Genomic DNA, 20999 nt, shown 5'->3' on the forward strand with positions numbered 1-20999 from the left:
CATTAGAGCACTTCCTAGTGTTGGTTCTCTCTAGATACTGCTTTGATATCATGGATGAGCAGGAAGCAGAAGTCGGTTGCTATAAGCACCGCTAAGACCGAATACATAGCTACAAGTATGATCTCGTGTGAAGCTGCCTGGTTGTGGAAGCTCATCAGTGAACTATTTGTACACATGATGAATACCACTGTGATTCTTTGTGACAACCAAGGGGGGATTTGATTATTGAGAAATCCTGTATTCGATGATTGCTCCAGCAGATAAACATCAGATACTGCCTTATCTAGGATATGGTAAGTCAATGAGCGAGGAGGCTCCATCGCATTAAGACTGATGTACAGGTCGCAGACATTTTGTCAAAGCCCCGAGGAAAGGTCAAATCTGTGACTTTCCCAAACAACTTGGAGTCGTTGAGAGACCTTCTTATAAAGGTTTTGCGTGTTGCATGCATTGAGCTCTGGGAGCTCTGGGGGGCTTGGGGTACTTACTGGAGCAACATACGACCACAGGGCGACTCACCCTCCCCTGGTGATGCGCTATGTACAGGATGACAGGATCAACCTTCCCCTGTGATACCCCGCGGCAACTGTGGAACAGGATGATTAGTTCTCTTGTGGGTCGGGATGATTAGTTCTCCCGTGGAAACTATGGAACAAGGTGATTAGTTCTCTTGTGGGCCGGGATGATTAGTTCTCCCATGGCAACTGTGAAACAAGATGATTAGTTTTCCTATGGGATGGGATGAATAGTTCTCCCGTGGCAACTGTGGGACAGGATGATTCGTTCCCCTGTGGACAGGATGATTAGTTCTCCTATCGAGGCATCCTACCCATGCAGTCTGGGACTCATGGGAAGTACCTTTCATGTGATCAATGAGTAGGGAAATGGGGTTAGGGACCATAGTAGTACTATCGATGGATGCATTGTTGTATCTACCGTACTCCCTATGCTAGGATGACCTCCATTGATCTTAGATCAATGAAACTGATCTAGGATCAATATGAGTGGTTTGAGACACTCTCTTGTGATATTGATCTGGGATCAATAAAACTGACTTTAGGTCAATAAGAGTGATATGACACACTCTCTTCAGAGGAAACTGACTTCGGGTCAGTAGAGAATGGTATGAGACATTCTCAATCAATTCTTCTTCTTCATGGTTGAGCAGAACTGAGCAGAGCTCAGCAGAGCAAAGCAACGCAGAGCTCAACAGAGCAGAGCAGAGCCCAGTAGAGCAGAGCAAAGCCCAGCAATACAGGGCACTGATGGCAGAGATAGTACAGTTAGACATATGGATCAGCGGATGGAGTTCTCCCTAGTTGAGAGGGAGTGTTAAAATTGGCAACTAGGGTCAAACTCCATGTGGGTCATCTTATTAATGGAAGCTGATATTTTTCTTGGATCCCTCTCATCGAGAGGTGTAAGATTGATCTAAAGATCATCCGATTCCAATAAGTATTCATGGAGATATGAATTTACTTGTGTTATGGGACAATTCGTCAAGGTCAGCGAGCAACCAATAAACCCCACTTGTGCTCAACGACTTAGTATAAATAGAGGTGGCCTTCAAGTCATTTCAACACACTTGGGATCTCTTCCTCTCTACTTGTCTTTGGGTTTTAGTAGGAGGAGAGATCCTAATGGATAACACTGCCCTAATCTAGAGCGCAGAAGTCGGAACTGCCGGGAAAGCTGATGCAGAGGGCAGAAGTCGTAACTGTCGGGAACTATCGGAACAGTCGGGCAGCTGCCGCAGAGGGCAGAAGTCGGAACTGCCAGGAATAGTAGGAACTGCCAGGAATAGCCGGAACTGTCGGGAACTGCCGGAACTGTCGAGAAAGCTGACGCAAACAGAAAAAGCCGGAATCGCTGGGAAAGTTGACGCAGAGGGCAAAAGCCGAAACTGTCAGAACTGCCGAAGTGTTTATCCGAGGTTTCAGCCGGAGCATATGCCTCTGAAGGACAACAAGCATGCTAGGGACAACAAGCAAGCAAGGTGCAGCCAGCACATAAGTCAGTATGGCAACATGGTGCGGCAATGGCACATAATGCGGTACAATGATGGGTACAGTCATGATTGATGAGATGCAGCATAGTGATTATAGGTGCAGCATGGTGCAGCACGGTGAGGTGCAACATGATGACGAAATGTAGCACAACAATAGGTGAAGGAGTCACCTTGGAGAATCAGCTGAAGCAGCATGTCTTCAACTGATCTCATGTATCATCTTCTTAGAGATGATCTATGCTCTTATCTAGATAAGTCAAAGTGTTGACTTCTATTGTAAACGTACCATCTCTCTCTCTCTCTTTGTTGAACTATTGAAGAACATATAAGAAGAATTGTTCAAGGGTTTCCCCACATTGGGGTTTGTCCCTAGCTAGCGCCACATCTTGTGTCCTCTTGTCTTGGCTTGTCTTTTGCGATTTATGTTTATGTTCTATCTGCAGTTTACTTCAATGCTAATGTGATTGCTAATCTGGAAAAGGTATTGAGCTAACTATGAAAATTGAAATAAATTGCTCTAAGCATAGAACATACCTAAACTTAACAAAATCCAAAGGCACCTTACCACCATTTATTGCAGTTGAAAGAGGGTTTGAAATCCAGGGACTCGGCACTCATTTCAATGATGAAGTATAGTAGTAAAGAAGGCTGTACAATGCGGATTTGTTTCAAGTCCATACAGCATTTAATGGGCACAAAAATCGAGGCATAAGGCACATATTTTGAGGTATTGGTTTTTGCAGTGTGAAGGTTGTACAGCATTGTACAGCTGGTACTTATAAATCTGCACATAATTCGAGAAAATGGGCTGCAAGCAATACAGCTGTTTGGCATGTTTTTCAAGGACAAAAAAGTGCACAAATTTCCAGGCAAATTTGTGAGATAAGTACTGGGAATTTATTGCTGAAAAGTTCCGCTGTAAAATTCACTGTAATTTTGTGTGAGCTCATTAATAAGATTTCCCTCTTGTGACTGGTTTCCCATTCGGGGTTTTTCATGGGGCATTGCCCAAAAATATTGTGTCAAATGGTGTGACTGTTTGTTGTTCATTTCCGCTGCAAATGATTTTCAGACTTATTTGTATTTCTGCTAATATATAGCTGTTGAATGTGTTGGAATTTAATGCATTACTACTGAATATTTAATGGAGTCAGAAATCAGTGTTTAGCTAAGTGTTTGACAAAATGCCTACAAGGGGTTATTAGCTCATAGGTGGTTTTTCAACACAAGATGGGGCAATTAAGCACAGTGTGTCAGAAATAGTGCATTCTCAATATTCAGAGATTAAAGCACTAATCCACAAATATGACAAGGTATTCCAAGACTTACCTAGGAAGCTGCCTCCGGAAAGAAGGATAGAACATATAGCTGAGGTTAAACCAAACTCTACACCGGTGAATATCAAACCACATCAATATCCTCACCACCATAAAACGGAAATAGAACAGCTTATTCAAGACCTATTAAGGTGAAATAATGCACTATTGCTCGGTGGAATCATCAATACCAGTGATAGCGCATTCTCAACATCCAGAGATTAAAGCACTAATCCACAAATATGACAAGGTATTCCAAGACTTACCTATGAAGTTGCCTCGGAAAAGTTGGATAGAACATATAAATGAGGTTAAACCAGACTCTACACCAGTGACTATCAAACCATATTGATATTCTCACCACCATAAAATGGAAATAGAAAGATTTATTCAAGACCTATTAAGGTGTGGAATTATTACAACAAGTCGGAGCCCATATGCAACCACAGTGGTGTTGGTTCGAGAAAAACATGGATCTTTCAAACTATGCATAGATTACCGAGGCCTAAACAAGAGAACTATAAAAAAACAAGTTTCTTATAGATGAAATGTTGGACGAGCTCCATGGAGCAAAATATTTCTCAAAATTAGATCTAAGGTCAAGGTATTATTAGATTCGAGTAAGGCAAGAGGATGTGGCCAAAACCACCTTCCAAAGTCACAAAGGTCACTACGAATTCAAGGTGATGCCATTTGGGTAAACCAACACCCCCACCACCTTCCAGGCGACTATGATGAACTCTTTAAACCCTACCCAAGAAAGTTTGTACTAGTCTTTTTTGATGACATCTTTATCTATAACAAGATATGGAAGGAACATCTTAGGCATTTGGAACAAGTACTCTCTATCCTAAAAAAACAGTTCAATGCAAAAATATCAAAATGTTCTTTTGGTAAGGAAGAAGTCAAATACCTTGGCCATATCATATCCAAGGAATGGGTTAAGGTAACAATCATCATTTTCATTCATTCATGCATAGATCAAAATGATGATGTAACAATCATCGGTTTCATTCATTCTTACATAGATCAAAAAGAAGTCCAAAGAAGGTGATTGGGTGTTTGTAAGACTCCAACCTTCCAAACAATTATCATTTAAACAACAAGGAAAAACCAAATTGGCTCCAAAATTCAATGGGCCTTTCAAATCAACAAAAAGTCAATGAAATAACCTACGAGTTGAAGTTACCGGACAACCTCCGCATCCATAATGTCTTCCATGTGTCTTGCCTCAAGAAGGTGTTGGGACAAGCCCAACCTATTCAAACAAGGGATTCCTGACTTCGATGGAAAAACAAGAATTATTTCAGAACCAAAAAAAATTCTTGCAACTAAGGAAAAAGTGTTACGTTCCAGAACCAACAAAGAATACCTTATCAAATGGTGAAACCTTCCAAAAGAAGACGCATCATGGGAAATAGAAATTTTTTGCAACAATACCTCTCACTACCCTTGCTTTGAGGACAAAGAAATTTTGAATAGGGTGGCAATGTTACAAATAAAATAATAAATAAGTGATTACTAATGATAATTACTAAAATAATAGATAATTATTTACTAAAGGGTACATATCATACCCTCCCACTTGTGACAAGTCAATGCTATATAGCACATTGTCCGAGTGACACTGTAAAGACATTCATTCATTGTTATTCAATAATAATTATTATCACTTCAAATATACACAAGTGTTCTCGTTGCATACAAGGCTAGAGAGACTTACAAGAAATGAAGCTAGTAGTAAAATGTGTGATTATAGCAACTTTATCTGATATGACTTGGACAACACTTTGTGTCCATATCCCTTGGATGAACCCATCCAAAACTCACATAATAATGTCACATTTTTAACATGTACATATCCATCGACAAATTCAATAAACCTTGTCCCCCTAAAACAATTAACTGGGGAATTAATAATGGTCCTCCCCTTCCCATAGGTCCAATTGTCTAACATCTCGACGCGTCCAATGACTTCCCATGACTCTTTAAGCTCCTCCAATCTACGAGTGCAATTAAGCTTCTCATTTTGACGGATAGGCCCTCTCAACTCATCATGGATTAGGGACTTGTACCCTGTGGCAACAACAACAATAACATCAAACATAGACTAGTAAAATGTGTTGTTGTGGAAATGTTGAAAGGAATGTCACTCCATAGAAAACATTTACCCACAAGCCTCTATGCTTCTTGTTTCTCCTTGTTTTCAACTAGTGACATAATAAAGGATGTATACCAGCTGCATTTCTCAAAAACAAAGAAAGGTAAGCTTGTAGGGAACATTGTGCAAGGTGGGGTTGACGAGAAGCACTCACTTCCCCCTACCGTTTAAATGCTTGTGGTTGGCATGGATCTTGTGAATCCTCTCAATACACGCTCAAGTCCAATTCCCTCTACCCCTTAAATGCTTGTGGTTGGCATGGATCTTGCAAACCCTCTCAATACACGCTCAAGTCTCAAAGTTTTGCTCTCATCTTTCTTTTTACGCATTACAATAAGTGATTGATTGGAAACATGAAAGGTTTTGAAGGTGTGTGCCTCACAAATTCGCACATCATGCTACAAAATTTTTGCCAAGTAGTATTTCAACCAGCTGATTCCCCTTGTCATTTCCAACCCACACAATTTGCAAGCCAATTTTTGCCAGTTATGAGGCTCAAAGGACTCAACAAATTCCCACAACAAACCCAAAGCCTTCCACATTTTTAACCTAGGGAAAGAAGGAGATGAAAATTGACACACAAGAATGCTGCAACAAAAAATCAGATCTAAATAAACAGTGTATCTCCCATTAAAACTCAGCAAGAAGGACAACTAAAGGGAAAAGAAAAGCCCATCAAAATCTTGTTAAACAAACAAAAAACATGCTTAAATTGTTACACAAACCTGCCAATATGGAAATGATTGACGGGTATCAATCCGCAATCCACAATAAATAGTCAATGGTTATTGAAAAAGCTCTATTTCCACTCCTCAACTCAATGGAAGATAATGGGTATCTCCTTTGCTCTCAAACCCCTTCAAATGGTTTTCAAAATAAATGAGAAAAGAAAAGAGTAAAATTTGGTTTTACAGTGGACCTAGCACCGGCTGGCAATTTTTTGTATCAACTACCATTTTTTCTTGAAAATTGGGATCATATAAGTCATTTGATGCCTGCCTCCCCACATTCATCTAAGGCAAGCATTGGCAAGGCTTGAAAAGCTATTTTCTTGTCTCTCACCATAAACATTTGTGGTGTATATGTGAGTGTCAACCTTTGTCAAAAGCATTTTGGAGCATCCCTGAGAAGAAGACCAATAACATAATTTCCTCGTGGAAACTTTGTTACTCCTCCAAAATGGGCTGAAGCACCAATTGTGCTTTGTGCAGGTATCATATAAGTCATTTGGTACCTACCTTCTGACATTCATTCAAGAAAGGCATTGTCTAGGCCTTAACAAGAGCTCACCTTTATGTGGGATCTAGTCTACTCAAAACCTTATGAAGAGCAAGGAGTTGGTCCCACTAGCATTGCAAACAACAATATGTCCTCAAGTTGTTCTTCAAAGTTCATTCAAGGATGTTGTGCTGAGATCCAATGCTCTTACGCAATCTTGGTACTAATCTCTTAGTAATTTTCTAGTTGAAAAGCAAGAACCCCGACCACATCAAATTTCCCCTGATAAATCTAGAGAAAGTTGTGATGATTTAGGAAAGGACCCAACTTTGGCACTTCAATGGCCTCTCATGGCCCAGCTAACTATGATGAAATCTAACTCAAAATACGAATGAAATCTATGATGATTTGTTGCATGAAGAGTTGTTTCATTATTCACATAGAGAACCTAAAGTTGTCTCCTCTGCCAAATGGGGGATGGCAAATTAATCCCTAGGAAGAAAGAATTCTTGGTCGTCCTCCCTTGAGTCTCAACCAAGCTCTTCTTCCTCTTCGAGAATCGATGGAAAATAATGGAAAGAAATTTCCCTCTGAAATCTCAAGTTGGACATCCAATGGAGAATGGAAAAAATGGAATTTTGGGAATGTTCCTTGCCATTTACAACCATCAACATGCCTTTTAACCTTAAAAGTAGTAGGGTGTGCCCCAAGTCATATAAATGACGAAGACTCTAAAGATGGGGAGACCTTGAGTACTCAGTGCGCAAAGGGTCTGAATCTCTTCTCCTCCTTGATGGTCTCCCTGCTAAATCTAGGTCTTGGAAACAAAATTGGTATATAGATGGGCTTCCTAAAATCAACTTATTCTATTAGATTCTAGCCCACAATAAACTTATTACAGCAAAAAATTTCATTAAAAAGGCATCCAAGGGCCATCAATTTGTGCTCTCCGTCTAAAAAATAATGAATCTATCTCCCATTTATTTCTCTCATTTAATTGTACCAAGTAAGCATGGTTAGCAGCCTTAAAAGACTTAGCTCCAATACTTCAATGGTCGTCCCACATCCTTAATTTCTTTTATGCATGGCCCAGTTCATGTGTAGGAACCTTCACAAGAAAATCCCTTTTAAAAAACAATCTGGCAAGCTCTCCCCCAATTCATTTGTTCAAAAATTTGATTATCCCATAACAGAGCTATCTTCCAATAAACTTTTCCCAACCCATAATTGTAGCTGAAAAACCAACCTCCTTGCTTGTTGTGCACCTCAACTCTAAGGGCCTCATAATCTCACAACCACAAACTTTGGACAAACAAGAAAAAAGTTGGTTCACATCTTTCAATTTAAAAATTACTAGCTCGTCTAACCCTCCTACCTCCAACAATTAGCATCTAAGGATACCTTCTAGAGAATTTGAACATTGGCTAAGATCCCGGCAAAGATGTGTTCTATGTTTTGCGGGGCTTTGAAGTGCAACCCAAGGGTGGCGGGTGCAGGGGGGCTACTAGTGCACCCTGGAGGACAAGAAGAAATAGCTTTTTCATGGAGCCCAGGTAAAGCCTCAAATAATCAAGCAGAGGCCTATGCAATATATCAAGGAACCGTCTCTACTCTAAATATTTCCAAATTGATAATGTTGTGAAACTCAGCACTGATAATTAAACATGCTAGGCTCAAGTCAATCTTCCAAAAGAATCTTGACTTGAATCATGTCTAGGAATTTCAAGCCATTCATGTGTTGAGGCAAAACAATAGACAGGTGAATGAGCTAGAAATCAAGCCACAAAGTATGAAAAAGGAACCTTAAGAACCAACGAGTGGGGTCTGTGACTCTGTACTCCCCAATCCCATAACTGTGGTAAAGGATGTCAGGTTACATTTGTCAGGTGGAGGCATTGCTATACACATTGATTGATGGTAAGTTGGTTAATCATTTAAACACACCCTTGTACCAACTCCGCACAAAATTCCCTAGCCCCTTGCATCTGAACGAGGTGCATTCCCTATCCACGCCTGCTCCTGAATTTGTTCCTCAAGTTCAATTCAGCATGGAAACACCAAAGAGTAAGGTCCTTGCATTCTTTTCAAGTGAGTTGGGCCACATACACCTCCTTGTGGAAATGGCTTTAGTACTCTTTGCAACAGGCGCTGACAATGCAGAGAATCGATCTAATGTCACAAATCCAGTCAACAAAAAGGATGCCAATCCCGTCTCACACGGCCCACCTCGCGTTGATTCTCTCTACAACAGTCGAGGACAAAATGGGTAGTTTCTATACGGATTGGACACAGCTCTCAAGTGTCTTACCTTTTTTCTATACACATTGCTTTTTCCAGACCTCAATTTCTGTGGACAAGGTAGGAACGAGGCACATTCCCTGTTCACCCTTGCATTCTCTTGGAATGAATTGGGCCACATAGACCTCCTTGTGGAAATGGCAGAGCAGTCCCAGAAAGATAAAATGGACATCTATTTCAGTCGTTTAGAAGAAATCTATGACCTGCAACAGGAAACGAATCATCTCCAGCTTCAGCACGCAACTTGGTCCACCACCATGGACATTCTCTATTAAAAATATAAGGGGTTATAACCCATAATATAGGGATAAATAATATTTAAAACTAAATAGATTAGTAAAACTGAGATAATAGTAATACAAGTATAAGGATAAAGTAAATAAATCTAATATAAAGGTATACGTCTGAGAATTAGTTTACCTGGCATATTATTTCTGTCGTAATATTTTTTCAATTTTCAAGTTTTGCTTAACTCTAGGTGAGCTTAATGTGAAGGAATGAAAGACTTAAAAGTTTCACAATAACGACTAAGATACAAATCTTTTAAGCCTGGGGTCAGGAACAGTTGAACCATATTATTAACGGATGAACCATATTTTAAAATATGCAAGCCTTCCACCAAGAAATTAGAAAGAAATGAACTCATAAATTTCATAGAAATACTAGAAGAAGTAAATAAAAGCTAAAGCTAGAAACATGAACCACTAAAAGCTTATTAAATAAGATCCATGGGTATCCAGAGCAAGTAAAAAGCAAAGGGCAAGGAGATCATGGGGTTTAATCAAGGCGAAAGAACTATTATGCAGAGTGTTAACATGCCTTTTTTGCTTGTTGAATTGTATCAGGTGGGGGAACTGCCAAATAGCGTGGAAGTTTCTCTAGAAACCAGGGATGTTGACGAATCTCTGGAATGGTCATCCTTTTCATGGGATCGACAACAAGCATCCTTGGGATCAAATCCCTTGCTCCAGATGACAAATGACTTGGAAGTGTGTATATTCCACCCTGAAGAATGAATACCACAATAAATAAATCACCAGATAGAAAATCCTAAATATTTTTACTCAACATACGGCCATGGAAAATACTAGTGCTACTTGTACCTTTATTTTCTTGAAGAGATTTGGAATGTTTTCATCATCAAATGGCAAACTTCCACAAAGAAGTGCATATAATATAACTCCGCAACTCCAAACATCTACCTCTGGTCCTGCATATAATTTACCTGATATTACCTGTCAAAAAGTCACCTCAAGGTTACTGCCAGAAATTCAAGCATGCTCTAATGCAAAATGAGCAAAACAGAAATCAATCACAACAAGGTAAGCTCAGCTTTTACTATATATTTAAATCAGCTTAGATTATGTCTTTACATAGAGGATCCACAGGAACATCATACCTCGGGGGCAGCATAATTTGGGCTGCCACAGCTTGTTTTAAGAAAATGTCCATCGCGCATAACATTACTAAGCCCAAAGTCTGCGATCTTAACATTGCATTTGGAATCTAGCAATAAGTTTTCGGGCTTAAGATCGCGATGAACAATCATATTTCTGTGGCAATACTCCACGCCTGATATAATCTATTTTATGTCCAATCCACAAAATGTCTTAATCAGAAAATATAAAGGCATCATATTGCATAGTACCATTAGATTGACATGGTAGTTGCCTTGCTGTAATCAAGACAAGTTACGTCATTGTAAGAGAATGAGCAAATACAGTTGGCAATAAGGGTGAAAATGAGTATATGGTAAGGCGTCACTGGAGACTGCCTAAAGCATCTCTGAACTATTCTGCATGCAACCTTCTACCCACAAAATGTCTGCATAGCATATACAAAGACATATTTCATATCATCTTAAAGAGTGACAATAGTTGCCATGATGAAACATTGAAATCAAGACAAAGTTACACCAATGTCATTAAATGATCAATGCAGTCAACTGTAATATACCAAATATATCATTATGTTACTGTATTAATATTTCATAAATTGTTAGGTATTTTGCATCAAGACCATAAGCAAAAACTATTGCATGTTAAATTTAATTTAAATATCAATGTCCACCGTTGGGCAATGGAATGTAATAACGAAACTGTTTAGAATATATATTGGGAGTGCCTAAAGCATCTAATGTGGTAAAGTGAATAAAACAAAGAAGAAATAAAGCAAACTTTACAAGAAATACAATGAAGCACGAGAAAGCCCAAATGGCAAAAGTGGTGGAAGGATTCCAAGGAGAGCACCACGTCAGAATGACTATGTTATCAACTTATCACAGAGCACTTATCCTCATATCCTAGGCTAATGGAAATAGGCACCTCCATCAACATAGCTAATGGAAACAGGCACCTCCATCAACATCCCTTCAAGTGAAATTAGGAGCACTATCAGAGAACTTTAAATTAAGGAGCTTCTCAATGTCCAGATTTAGTTGTGGGAGAAGAGAAGTAATCCTTGCATACCAACTAGTTCCAACACCTTCAATAGCAGGCAACATAAATCACTGAAGAGCTAGAAATGAACAAATATTGCAGCCTCGGTAGTCACCCATAACCAAATCCTGTGTAACATGGTCACGATATGGAGAATCCTATCTTGAACGTGGATATGTCCCCCTTGAAAAACCTCTCATACCCATTATTCTAGAGTTTTGGGGACCTAAGGACACCTAGGGAACATTCTAAATTCATTGCGGACTCCATCAAGAACATGGGGAAGTCATGGTCATACCCAATTCATTCTTGAAAGCGGTCCAGCTCCAAATCGATATAATAGTCATGCCTCTATCAACATAATTTGTCATGCCCCTAGGCTCTGACCCCAGTCACAGCATTCGACACACTCAAAGAACTATTTAAAAAGAAAAAATATGAAAAAATCGAAGAAACACAAATTTAAAGAGGGTGGATTACAAATGCATTGGATGAGTAAGTCATGCTGGAGCCTAAGCGAAGATCCCTGAATTCGTTGAACACTAGAATGAACAGCCCATCTTTATGTGCATACTTACTACCACAATTATAATTTATGGTTCTCATGCTAGAAGATATGCTGAATGTCAAAATATGACTAACAGAAGAGGTTGAAATCCCCTGAAACCTATTTGTTGCCTACTTTACAAAATACTTAATGCCTTCATAACAACACTAGAATGAACAATGGGGGTGTGAAAAAAAAAAATGCCCACAGGGGGCAGCTGAAGTAGTGATCACCATGTTATGAAATATTATGTAAACTATGAGATTCAAGGTTGAAATTCCCCATGGTTAAAGCCAACAAAAAGAAAACACTGGAATAAACAATGGGCCTTTGCAGTCTGCATAATCAATGCCCGACTATGCTCTACATATTCCCATGGCTTGCATTCAGGTGTTAGTTTTAATACTAGCTCTATGGCTCATATTCAACAGCTAGTTTTAATATCAGCTCCTCAGCCTCCACCTTAGAACTATATCCGATATAAATAACATTTGTTATATTGTCATTCCAATACCCTAGTGTTATATTACAAAGTTATTAAATTTATATAAGTATTATAATATATATTTCTAATTTTATGTCTAGTTACAATATTTATTATTTGGTATAAGTTAGTATTATATGTCAATTACATCCAGCCCAGGGAGTTGAGAGGAGTGTTATCCTCCCTATCCAAGTTCAATTTCCACAAGTGATATGTTGCACTCTTAATGAGTACATGATTGACAGCTTCAAGCTTCTAGAAAATCCATTTACCCTAGGTACCATCGTAGAAATGAGGGGAAGTGCCTGGTGGATTTCCTCGAAAAATGCATTATACAAAGAAAAAGGTTAGCATTGTAAATTAAATATTTAGATTAAATCACATAGAATAAATAAAGAAGTTATAAATATATACATATATATAGTTAGAAAAGAAACCGTTGTGTGTGTGTCTATATATATATATATATATATATATATATGCGAATTCTAAATGAAATCAAAATGTTGTCGCTTAAGTATTGTCATTAATTGTTCTATATCTCTTGCGATTGATTGATTTTGTGCATTACTTAGAGATTCGACTAATGTAAAAAAAAATTAACATTTTCTAAAAACAACATTTTGATTTTTGAATGATTCTTGACAATCAGGGTATCCTTTTGAACAAAAAGGACATATTGCAAAGAAACCACTATTCTTTGTGGACATCTTTTTTCTAAATAAATAAAAAAATCTTTTTAATATAAAACCCTTTTTTCTTTTCTCTCTTTTTTTAATCTCTTCTTTTTTTTATAAATACCCTTCTTTTATTTCTTTTATTTTATTTTTTTTATTTTTTTATAAATACCTGCTTGTACCTTCAAAAGATATTCCCCAAAATAATAAAATAACCCCTTCTTAAACTCACTAATGTTAATGATTTAAATATATATATATATAAACACTTGGTATTTTATTAATCTCCTTTTTTTTCCACTTCTTCCCTTTATCCTTAAGATCACCTTTAATTTTTCCTAAATTTTTAGTGGATAGATATATATAAATATAAAGGTCTCCTCAACAACTTTTTTAAATATTCTCATTCCACTTATCTTTTGATTTTTTTTTTTCAATTGAATGTCGTTAAACTCTCTTAATGTTATATTATTTAACTTTTAAATTTTAATACGGTTAAATGCATAAATGGCATATGACACTATTTTGGAACGTTTTACCACATTTTAATAATGGTTGCTCAATGAGTTGTATCTTTAATGGTTTGTTATGGATGGCGTCACAACTATTCGTATGATCTATAGATCTGATTTGGCTCGAATGAAATTGCAAATTAAATGAGTGACACAGATTTTGCAGTGAACTATGTGGCAGTAGAATCAACGGATGACACAGAATTTGCAGTGAACTGTGTTGGCGGTCGAATCAACAGAGTGTGGCAGCGAACAAGCAAGGACGAAATGGAAATGATGGTGACAACTGCAAAATCGAGCAGTGGTTGCTGGAAGGACAGAGATAAATGGCAGCAGTAGAGGGTTATATATATATATGTGTGTGTGTGTGTGTGTGTGGTGGACAGATTTGGGAACGACTGTTACAAATAAATGACGGCTATCACTGCAGTACAGTGAATGGTTGTTGAATGTAGCGGTGTCCACTTCTGATTTGCAGCCACAAGAATTAGAACACAATTTGAGTGTTGTATTAATATATATAGAACACAATTTCAGTGCCGAGACGAGAAGACATAGGCCACTGCTATACTGTTGGGTGACAGTGGCTATAAACACTGCACCACCAGGTATGCTTAAATTTTTAATTTGTAATTTATTTATTTATTTTTATTTTTGTTCACTCCTTTTTTTTGTTTTCCTTAAATATCACTTTTTAAATTTTTTCCCCATTCTTTTGGGGATTTTTTTTTCCTGAATTTTTCTTCTTTATATATATATATATATATATATATATATATATACACTTTTTCTTTTCCTTTTCCTTTTTTTATTTTTTTATTATATATTTATATTTTTTTTATAATGGCGAAAGCCCTGATTGGCGATATGGAGAAACTCAAACTTTTTGCAGCAAAAAGCTTCAAACTTGATGGCAACAATGTTGACGAAACCTTGATAGCCAACGGCCTGGATCGAAGAGCGTCGCTCTGTGCAGCAGTGAAGCAGCCAGAGGATCGACCGCTATGATACCAAATGAAGCGAACAAAGTTCCTTCTACAAATTAATTACTCCAGAAGACTTGGAATATAAAGATATCCATGAGGATACAAATATTATATATTAAATGTGTGAATGAATGATTGATACAATGAGAACGAAAGGCTTGCTTATATACCAGACAGGGGTCTCTTCATGGGGAGTCATGTCTCATTTAAACATAACTCTTCAATCTAATTACTAATTAAATAATCATTATGTATGATTATTATCATTTACATTATTTCTTATATATTTATTCATAACAGCTGGTCAAACTACAGTGAACTCTATCATTTCAGTGCTGTAATTCAGCTTCTGAAATTCGTCCTTCTTGATCCACCGTGTGAGAGACAAAAATGCCCAATGTAGTACGAACCAATTTGAGAAGGAGAGAGAATGTGTGAATGAAGAAGATGCCAAATGAGGTGAAAGGTCACTTGTATTTATACAAGTCATTGAGGGTGAAGTGACGCATCCATTGGGCTTTCTGAACCTACATGATGATGTGGCCGACCTTGACAATTTGCACGTGTGGGCATAAATTTAAACTCACACTTCTGCTTGTCCAATTTTTATATCAATTTTGGTCCGCTTGAAAAAGAGGAATTTAATGCAATCATCTCCATCAAATGAGCTATCCCAAGGTGGAATTTGGCCCTAGTTGCCAATTTTAACAATAGGACATTGATGGACAAGGCATGGAGCATGCTCAATAGTGCAAGATTGGCACAAGAATTCTTGGGGGAGGCAGTCAACAATGCATGCTACCTGGTAGGTAGGTCTCCATCATCAACGTTGGTCAACAAAACTCCATATGAGTATGGTCTCGTAAAAATCCATCACTCATGCATCTCAGAGTTTTGGTTGAGAGGCTTTTGTTCATATTCCAAAGGATAAGAGCACAAAGCTGCATAACAAGGCAGTGCAATGTATTTTCATCGGCTACGAGGATGGAATGAAAGGATATAAGTTATGGGATTTGATCACAAGGGAGACAATTTATACTCAAGACGTAATCTTCAAGGAAGTTAGGTGTACTTCCAAAATTGAAGCGACTCTAGAAAAAGACTCAGATGAAAGTGACTTAGATGAGTCGAGTCAGATGAAGAGATGGAACAACAGACTCTAGTTCTGAGGAGGTTTGGCTGAAAAAGGAAAGAACATGAAAGGTATACCCCACCCAATTTTTGGTTTGCTTTTGTGTTATTTGTCATTGATGATGAACCTAGGTCAGTGAAGGAAGCAACCGATTCGACAGAGGGTAAACTCTAGTTGAAAGCCATGAAAGAATAAATGAATTTTTTGCACAAGAATTGGACATGGGATTTGATCAAATTACCTTGTGGAAGAAAGCATGTTGGCTGCAAGTGGGTGTTCAAAAAATGAATACAACAGGTCAAGTTGAGAAGTACAAGGCTCAACTAGTGGCAAAAGGTTATTCAGAAGTTGAAGGAGTCAACTTTTGGTGAGATATTTGATATAGAGATAGAGAAAATGGATGTAAAGATAGCATTTTTGCATGGTGATTTAGAAGAAGAGATCAATGTTATGTATAAATAATAAAATAAATATAATAATTATGTAAATATATTAATTATCTATGTTGACTTTTCAAGTGCAACAGATACAAGCACAAATTTCTGAAATACTGACAATTACTTCTAATGATATAGATCTTCTTTGAACAATTCTGGTTTATCATTAAGCAATTACAAGCTATTGTCAAACCTGGTCAAGCAACCCTCTAGTTAAGTCAATTCAAGTCAAACTTCTTCCCTTCAAACTCTAGTTCTCTCTAATCTGCCTAGACCAAATTCTAGCCTCCCAAAATATGCCCAAAACTCGGCCTTCCCAAAATTTTGGCTTGCCCGGAATATGTTGCCTAGAAGCTACCCAGAAACACACGTGGGAGCTGGAAGAGAGAGATATCCACACGATCGAGTTAGAGAGGTGATCTTCATCCTTCTTGTCATTCTCTTGTCCTTTGCTTGGATGCCCAAAAGATGTCTTTCTTGTGTGAGATCAAATGCTGCTTTGTGGAGGAGGTTGAATGCCTTTATATAGTGTTCTGTCTTTGCGAATGGGTGTGTCTCTTCACTAGAGACGACTTGACTAGTTTGGAGCCAAAAAATCAAAATTTGAAATTTTCCCTTTTAAATCCGACATGAAGAACATGTCTTATAATAATTCTTTGAAGGGATAAATAATGAAAATGACATGAAACACATCTTACAAATACATTATATATTTCAAGGTCTAAAAATATAAACTATGAAGACTGACCATAGCTACAAAATTCAACACTCCCTTTTGGCTAGGAAGGTATTCATAATGATTAGACAGATGTTCTTCATATTGACAAATTTCTCTAAGAAAAGGTTATAACAAATCATCAATAGTATCAGCATCATTCAGCTAGCATAATTCTAGTCGCTACCTCTGACACATGGTGTATCTTCACGATAATTTGATTAATACCCCTGACACATGGTACATCATTAGAATCAACTAGTCACCATTATTCTAGTCTATCTGACACATGGTATACAGACTAGTCGTTCACCATCATTCTTGTCAATACTTGTTTCATGGTGCATCTCCAAAGGCCACACTCTAAGTAATTATGGGCCTGATGCTAAATGATCTTGATGTTGAAAGGCCACACTCTATCTGAGTAATTATGCGCCTTTAAGACCATTCTTCCTAATTCTAGTCCATATACTTGACACAGGAAGAATGATTGTCCTCAGTTGGACCATTCTCCCTAATTCTGGTCATATATGACACGAGGAGAATGTCGGTCCCCAATGTTATCTCATCAGCACTCCCTCTCAATGAGAAAGGCATTCTCAATAAGTTCAAGCTTGTCCCTGAAGTATACAAACTTCATACTAGACAAAGGCTTTGTAAACAGTAAGAATATCAGCAATTTGCTCATCATTAGAGACATATTGGAGCTTCACTACTTCCTTCTACACCATGTCACGAATGAAGTGGTGCTTGATCTCAATTTGCTTCAACCTGTCATGGAAAACAGGATTCTTTATCAACTTCACATAGCTTTTATTATCACATTATATCACGGTCAGTTCTAGCACATGATCAAACAGTCCCGTGAGTAACTTCCAATGCCATACTACTTCACGACTCGCTAAGCTGGTTGCAATATATTCTGCCTCGGCAATGTTGAGTGCAACAAATGCCTGCTTCCTGCTCATCCAAGAAATCATAAGAGACCCCAAACTGAAGCAACCTCCGGATGTACTCTTTATGTCTTCAGCAATCCCTGCATCTATATATCCCTACAGTTGTATATCACCGTTTGAGACATCTCAAACCATAGTCAATTGTACCACGCAAATATCTCAATATATGCTTCGTTGCAACCCAATGATCATATCTCAGTTCCACCTGGAACTAGCTCAAAGTGTTCACTGCAAAGCAAATGTCTGGCATAGTATTAACCAAATACATCAACGAGCCAATCAGTTTTCGTTACATGGATGGATCTACCAAATCTGACACAAAGTCTCTCAGCTTTCTTAGATTTGTCACCATGGGAGTTGCCATTGATTTAGAAATCCATCATTTCAAACTTCTACAGGATTTTGATAATATATTTTCCTTAACCCAATAATATCTCGTCAGGCTTCTGCCATACTTCTAACCCAAATAGTAGTGCATCAACCCAAGATCCCTCATATCAAATTCATAGGACAACTCCCTCTTACAACGAATAATGAGATGCTCCACACTTGTCGGAAATAAGTCGTCAACAAACAATAATAGAATCATAGGTTCATTTTTATCGACCTTAGAGTACAAGTTTGGATTAGCATCAGTTTTCGAGAAACTAAGTCTTGTAAGGTAGTTGTCAATTCAAGAGTACCAGGCACTAGGTGCTTGCTTGAGTCCATACAAGGCTTTCTTCAATCTGCACACGTGAGACTCTCTTCCATGAACCTCAAAGCCTTGAGATTATTCTATGCACACTTCCTCCTCAATCACACCATTGAGGAAAGCGGTCTTTACATTCTATTATCCACAATTTGGTCAACATTCTGAAAAAACAATGTACGAGGAAGTCATGAGAATTTTTCAAAGATCAAAGTCATCAGCCAACATGATTATATCATTGTAAACCCAATTCCTTCAAGTTTTATTGTAAATGATGCTAGTATGACCATTTAATTATGTAACAACACCTAGGTAAGCCTCTGATTTTGGCAAAGAATTTCATCCTAGGAAGTTTATTAACCTCCCCAAATTATGTGTGTTTATAAACACGCTTAATAAACAGATTTTTTTCTTCCAGTTTAAACCCCAAAGCTAGGGTGGAATTCCTTGACAAAGTCTTAGGTGAGTCCTAGTGTTATATCGAATCTATTGTAAAAGTGTGTTTCAGAACAATTCTAGCGCATGGTCCCTTGCGGTCAGATACCATGGCTAAATTATTTTATTAGAAGCACACTTAGTTTCATACTAGATCATATTGTGTCGCAGAATTGGGTAAATTATTAAGGGTCTAGTCTAAATGTGTATTTCCCCTTCTAAGGGTTGAATTTGTAATTATTTGATGTAAAAATATTTTAGCGCATGGTCCCTCGCAGTTAGACACCATGCCTAGTATTTGAGGGTGGAAAATTTATTAATCCCCTCTAGAGTCAATTAATTAATTTAAATAGCTAAATTAAATAAAAATCCTAAGACAAAAAATTAATTAATTTTGAGCCAAAAATAATTAGAGAATTAATTTCTCTCCAAGTGGAAAATAAACAAAAATTCATGGGTCAAAGAGAAGTCAATTTTTTGAGGTCCTCCAGCAAGGTTAAAATTGAGCCCTTGCACCTTAGTGGTTAAGTCAAAGTCAACTTTTTGAGAAAATTAATCCAAAATATTAATTTTTCAATTAATAAAAAGTGGTTTTTAAGAAAAATTCAATTTTTTTCTCAAAATAAAATAAAATAAAAAAATTCGACAGAGGAGATTAAAAGATGATCAAGTTATTGTCAACGATTGAGATTCTTTTGACGAGGTTCAAGCCAACTAGGCGTTATTTTCCACTTGGAGGGGTTTCTCTATATAAATAAGTTATTCAGCTTTTATTTGACATGATCTCTGGATGAGAAAAAAATTGTAACACTTGTATTCAGTGGTTGCTCAGCTGGTAACATTTTTTATCATAATAGAAAGACTTTGGGGTTCATTTCATGCTGTTCTTCTTCTGCTGATCTGTGGTGTGTGTTAGCTATGTGTTATCCTATATTATGTTGAATAAATTTTAACAAATTGTTATTTCATTTGTGAGTGATAAAGACATTTTATTGGTACAAGTTATCTTCGGTGATTTGATTCACCATATGATCTAACAATTTTATCTTGAGAAAATTATAGAGATTTAAAGGTACGCTGACCCTTGGGCTCCAAGTTCACAAACTATGGGGAAGAGCCTACCTTGTTTGGGCTCTAAGATTTCGTTGTGGTAATTAATTTTGCAAAAGGGTTTTGGCCAATCCATCTTTCGAAATTATTCATCCATTGTCATTTATTTAAAAATATTTTCAAAATTTGTATTTGATCTTGGGCTAAAAAGGATTAATATGCTAATGAGAGCTTGTATATATATCTGGGGTTTGGAATTCTTTTATTCATTTATGAAGGTGATAGCTCAAGGATTTGAAGCAACAATTTTTTCTGGGCTACTCATCCAAGCAAAAAAGGTCGATCTAGGCCCTTGAGGGTAAACATCTAGCCTCCCTAGCTTCCAAAAACTCAACGTCCAGCTGAAGAGGGAAGCCATCTAGCCCTTTAAGGCATTTGGAAGTGATATTTGAGCAAATTTTTGGAGACAATTTGTAATTGCAGGTTGCCGAAATTTGTTTGAGGCCTCTAAGGCCTAGTCGTCCTCCCCTTTAGCCTTGTCATCCTCCCTTTTTCCCCTTTCAACCTAGTCACTAGCCTTCCAGGGCTAACTGTGAGCCCTAACAGCTCCTTTGGGTGAGTCACAACCCTTTTTAGCACCTTAATCCTAGGCTGCAACCCTTTTATGGCTGGTCGTGCCATTAGAGGGTCTTTTTGAGCCCTCAACCCCCTTTTTTCCTTGTTGCATCAAAATTTGATATTTTCTTGTGATTGCAGGTTGTGGTAAAATTTTACAGTGAGTTTCATCTCTAACATCTTGTGTGCGCAATGATTTTCTTGCTAACATTGTGGTTGCAAGAAGTGGAAGTCATCTCCAAGCCTTCTAGCCCTCAACTAGGCCCTTCGGCCTCTTGGTTTGCTTCCCTATCCCTCGTTTACTGCTCTTTTTTTCTACACCC

At 37.6% G+C, this 20999-nt stretch overlaps 1 protein-coding gene across 4 annotated transcripts in view; it reads right to left on the reverse strand.

The window, feature by feature from the left end:
* Positions 1-20999, reverse strand: part of LOC149239449 (SNF1-related protein kinase catalytic subunit alpha KIN10-like) — a 124484-nt gene that overhangs the window by 48023 nt on the left and 55462 nt on the right. For all 4 annotated transcript variants that reach the window (XM_089373424.1, XM_089373423.1, XM_089373422.1 and 1 more), the window contains 3 exons: positions 10401-10583; positions 10105-10236; positions 9821-10006 (listed from right to left, as the gene is read on the reverse strand). In XM_089373424.1, coding sequence (XP_089229550.1) covers positions 9821-10006; positions 10105-10236; positions 10401-10583 — 501 coding nt within the window. The remainder of the gene's footprint in view (positions 1-9820; positions 10007-10104; positions 10237-10400; positions 10584-20999) is intronic.

This window comes from Pinus tabuliformis, chromosome 8 (assembly GCF_031772625.1).
Source record: "Pinus tabuliformis cultivar Carrire ecotype Pingquan chromosome 8, CPIR1, whole genome shotgun sequence".
In the NCBI taxonomy this organism is placed as follows: domain Eukaryota; kingdom Viridiplantae; phylum Streptophyta; class Pinopsida; order Pinales; family Pinaceae; genus Pinus; species Pinus tabuliformis.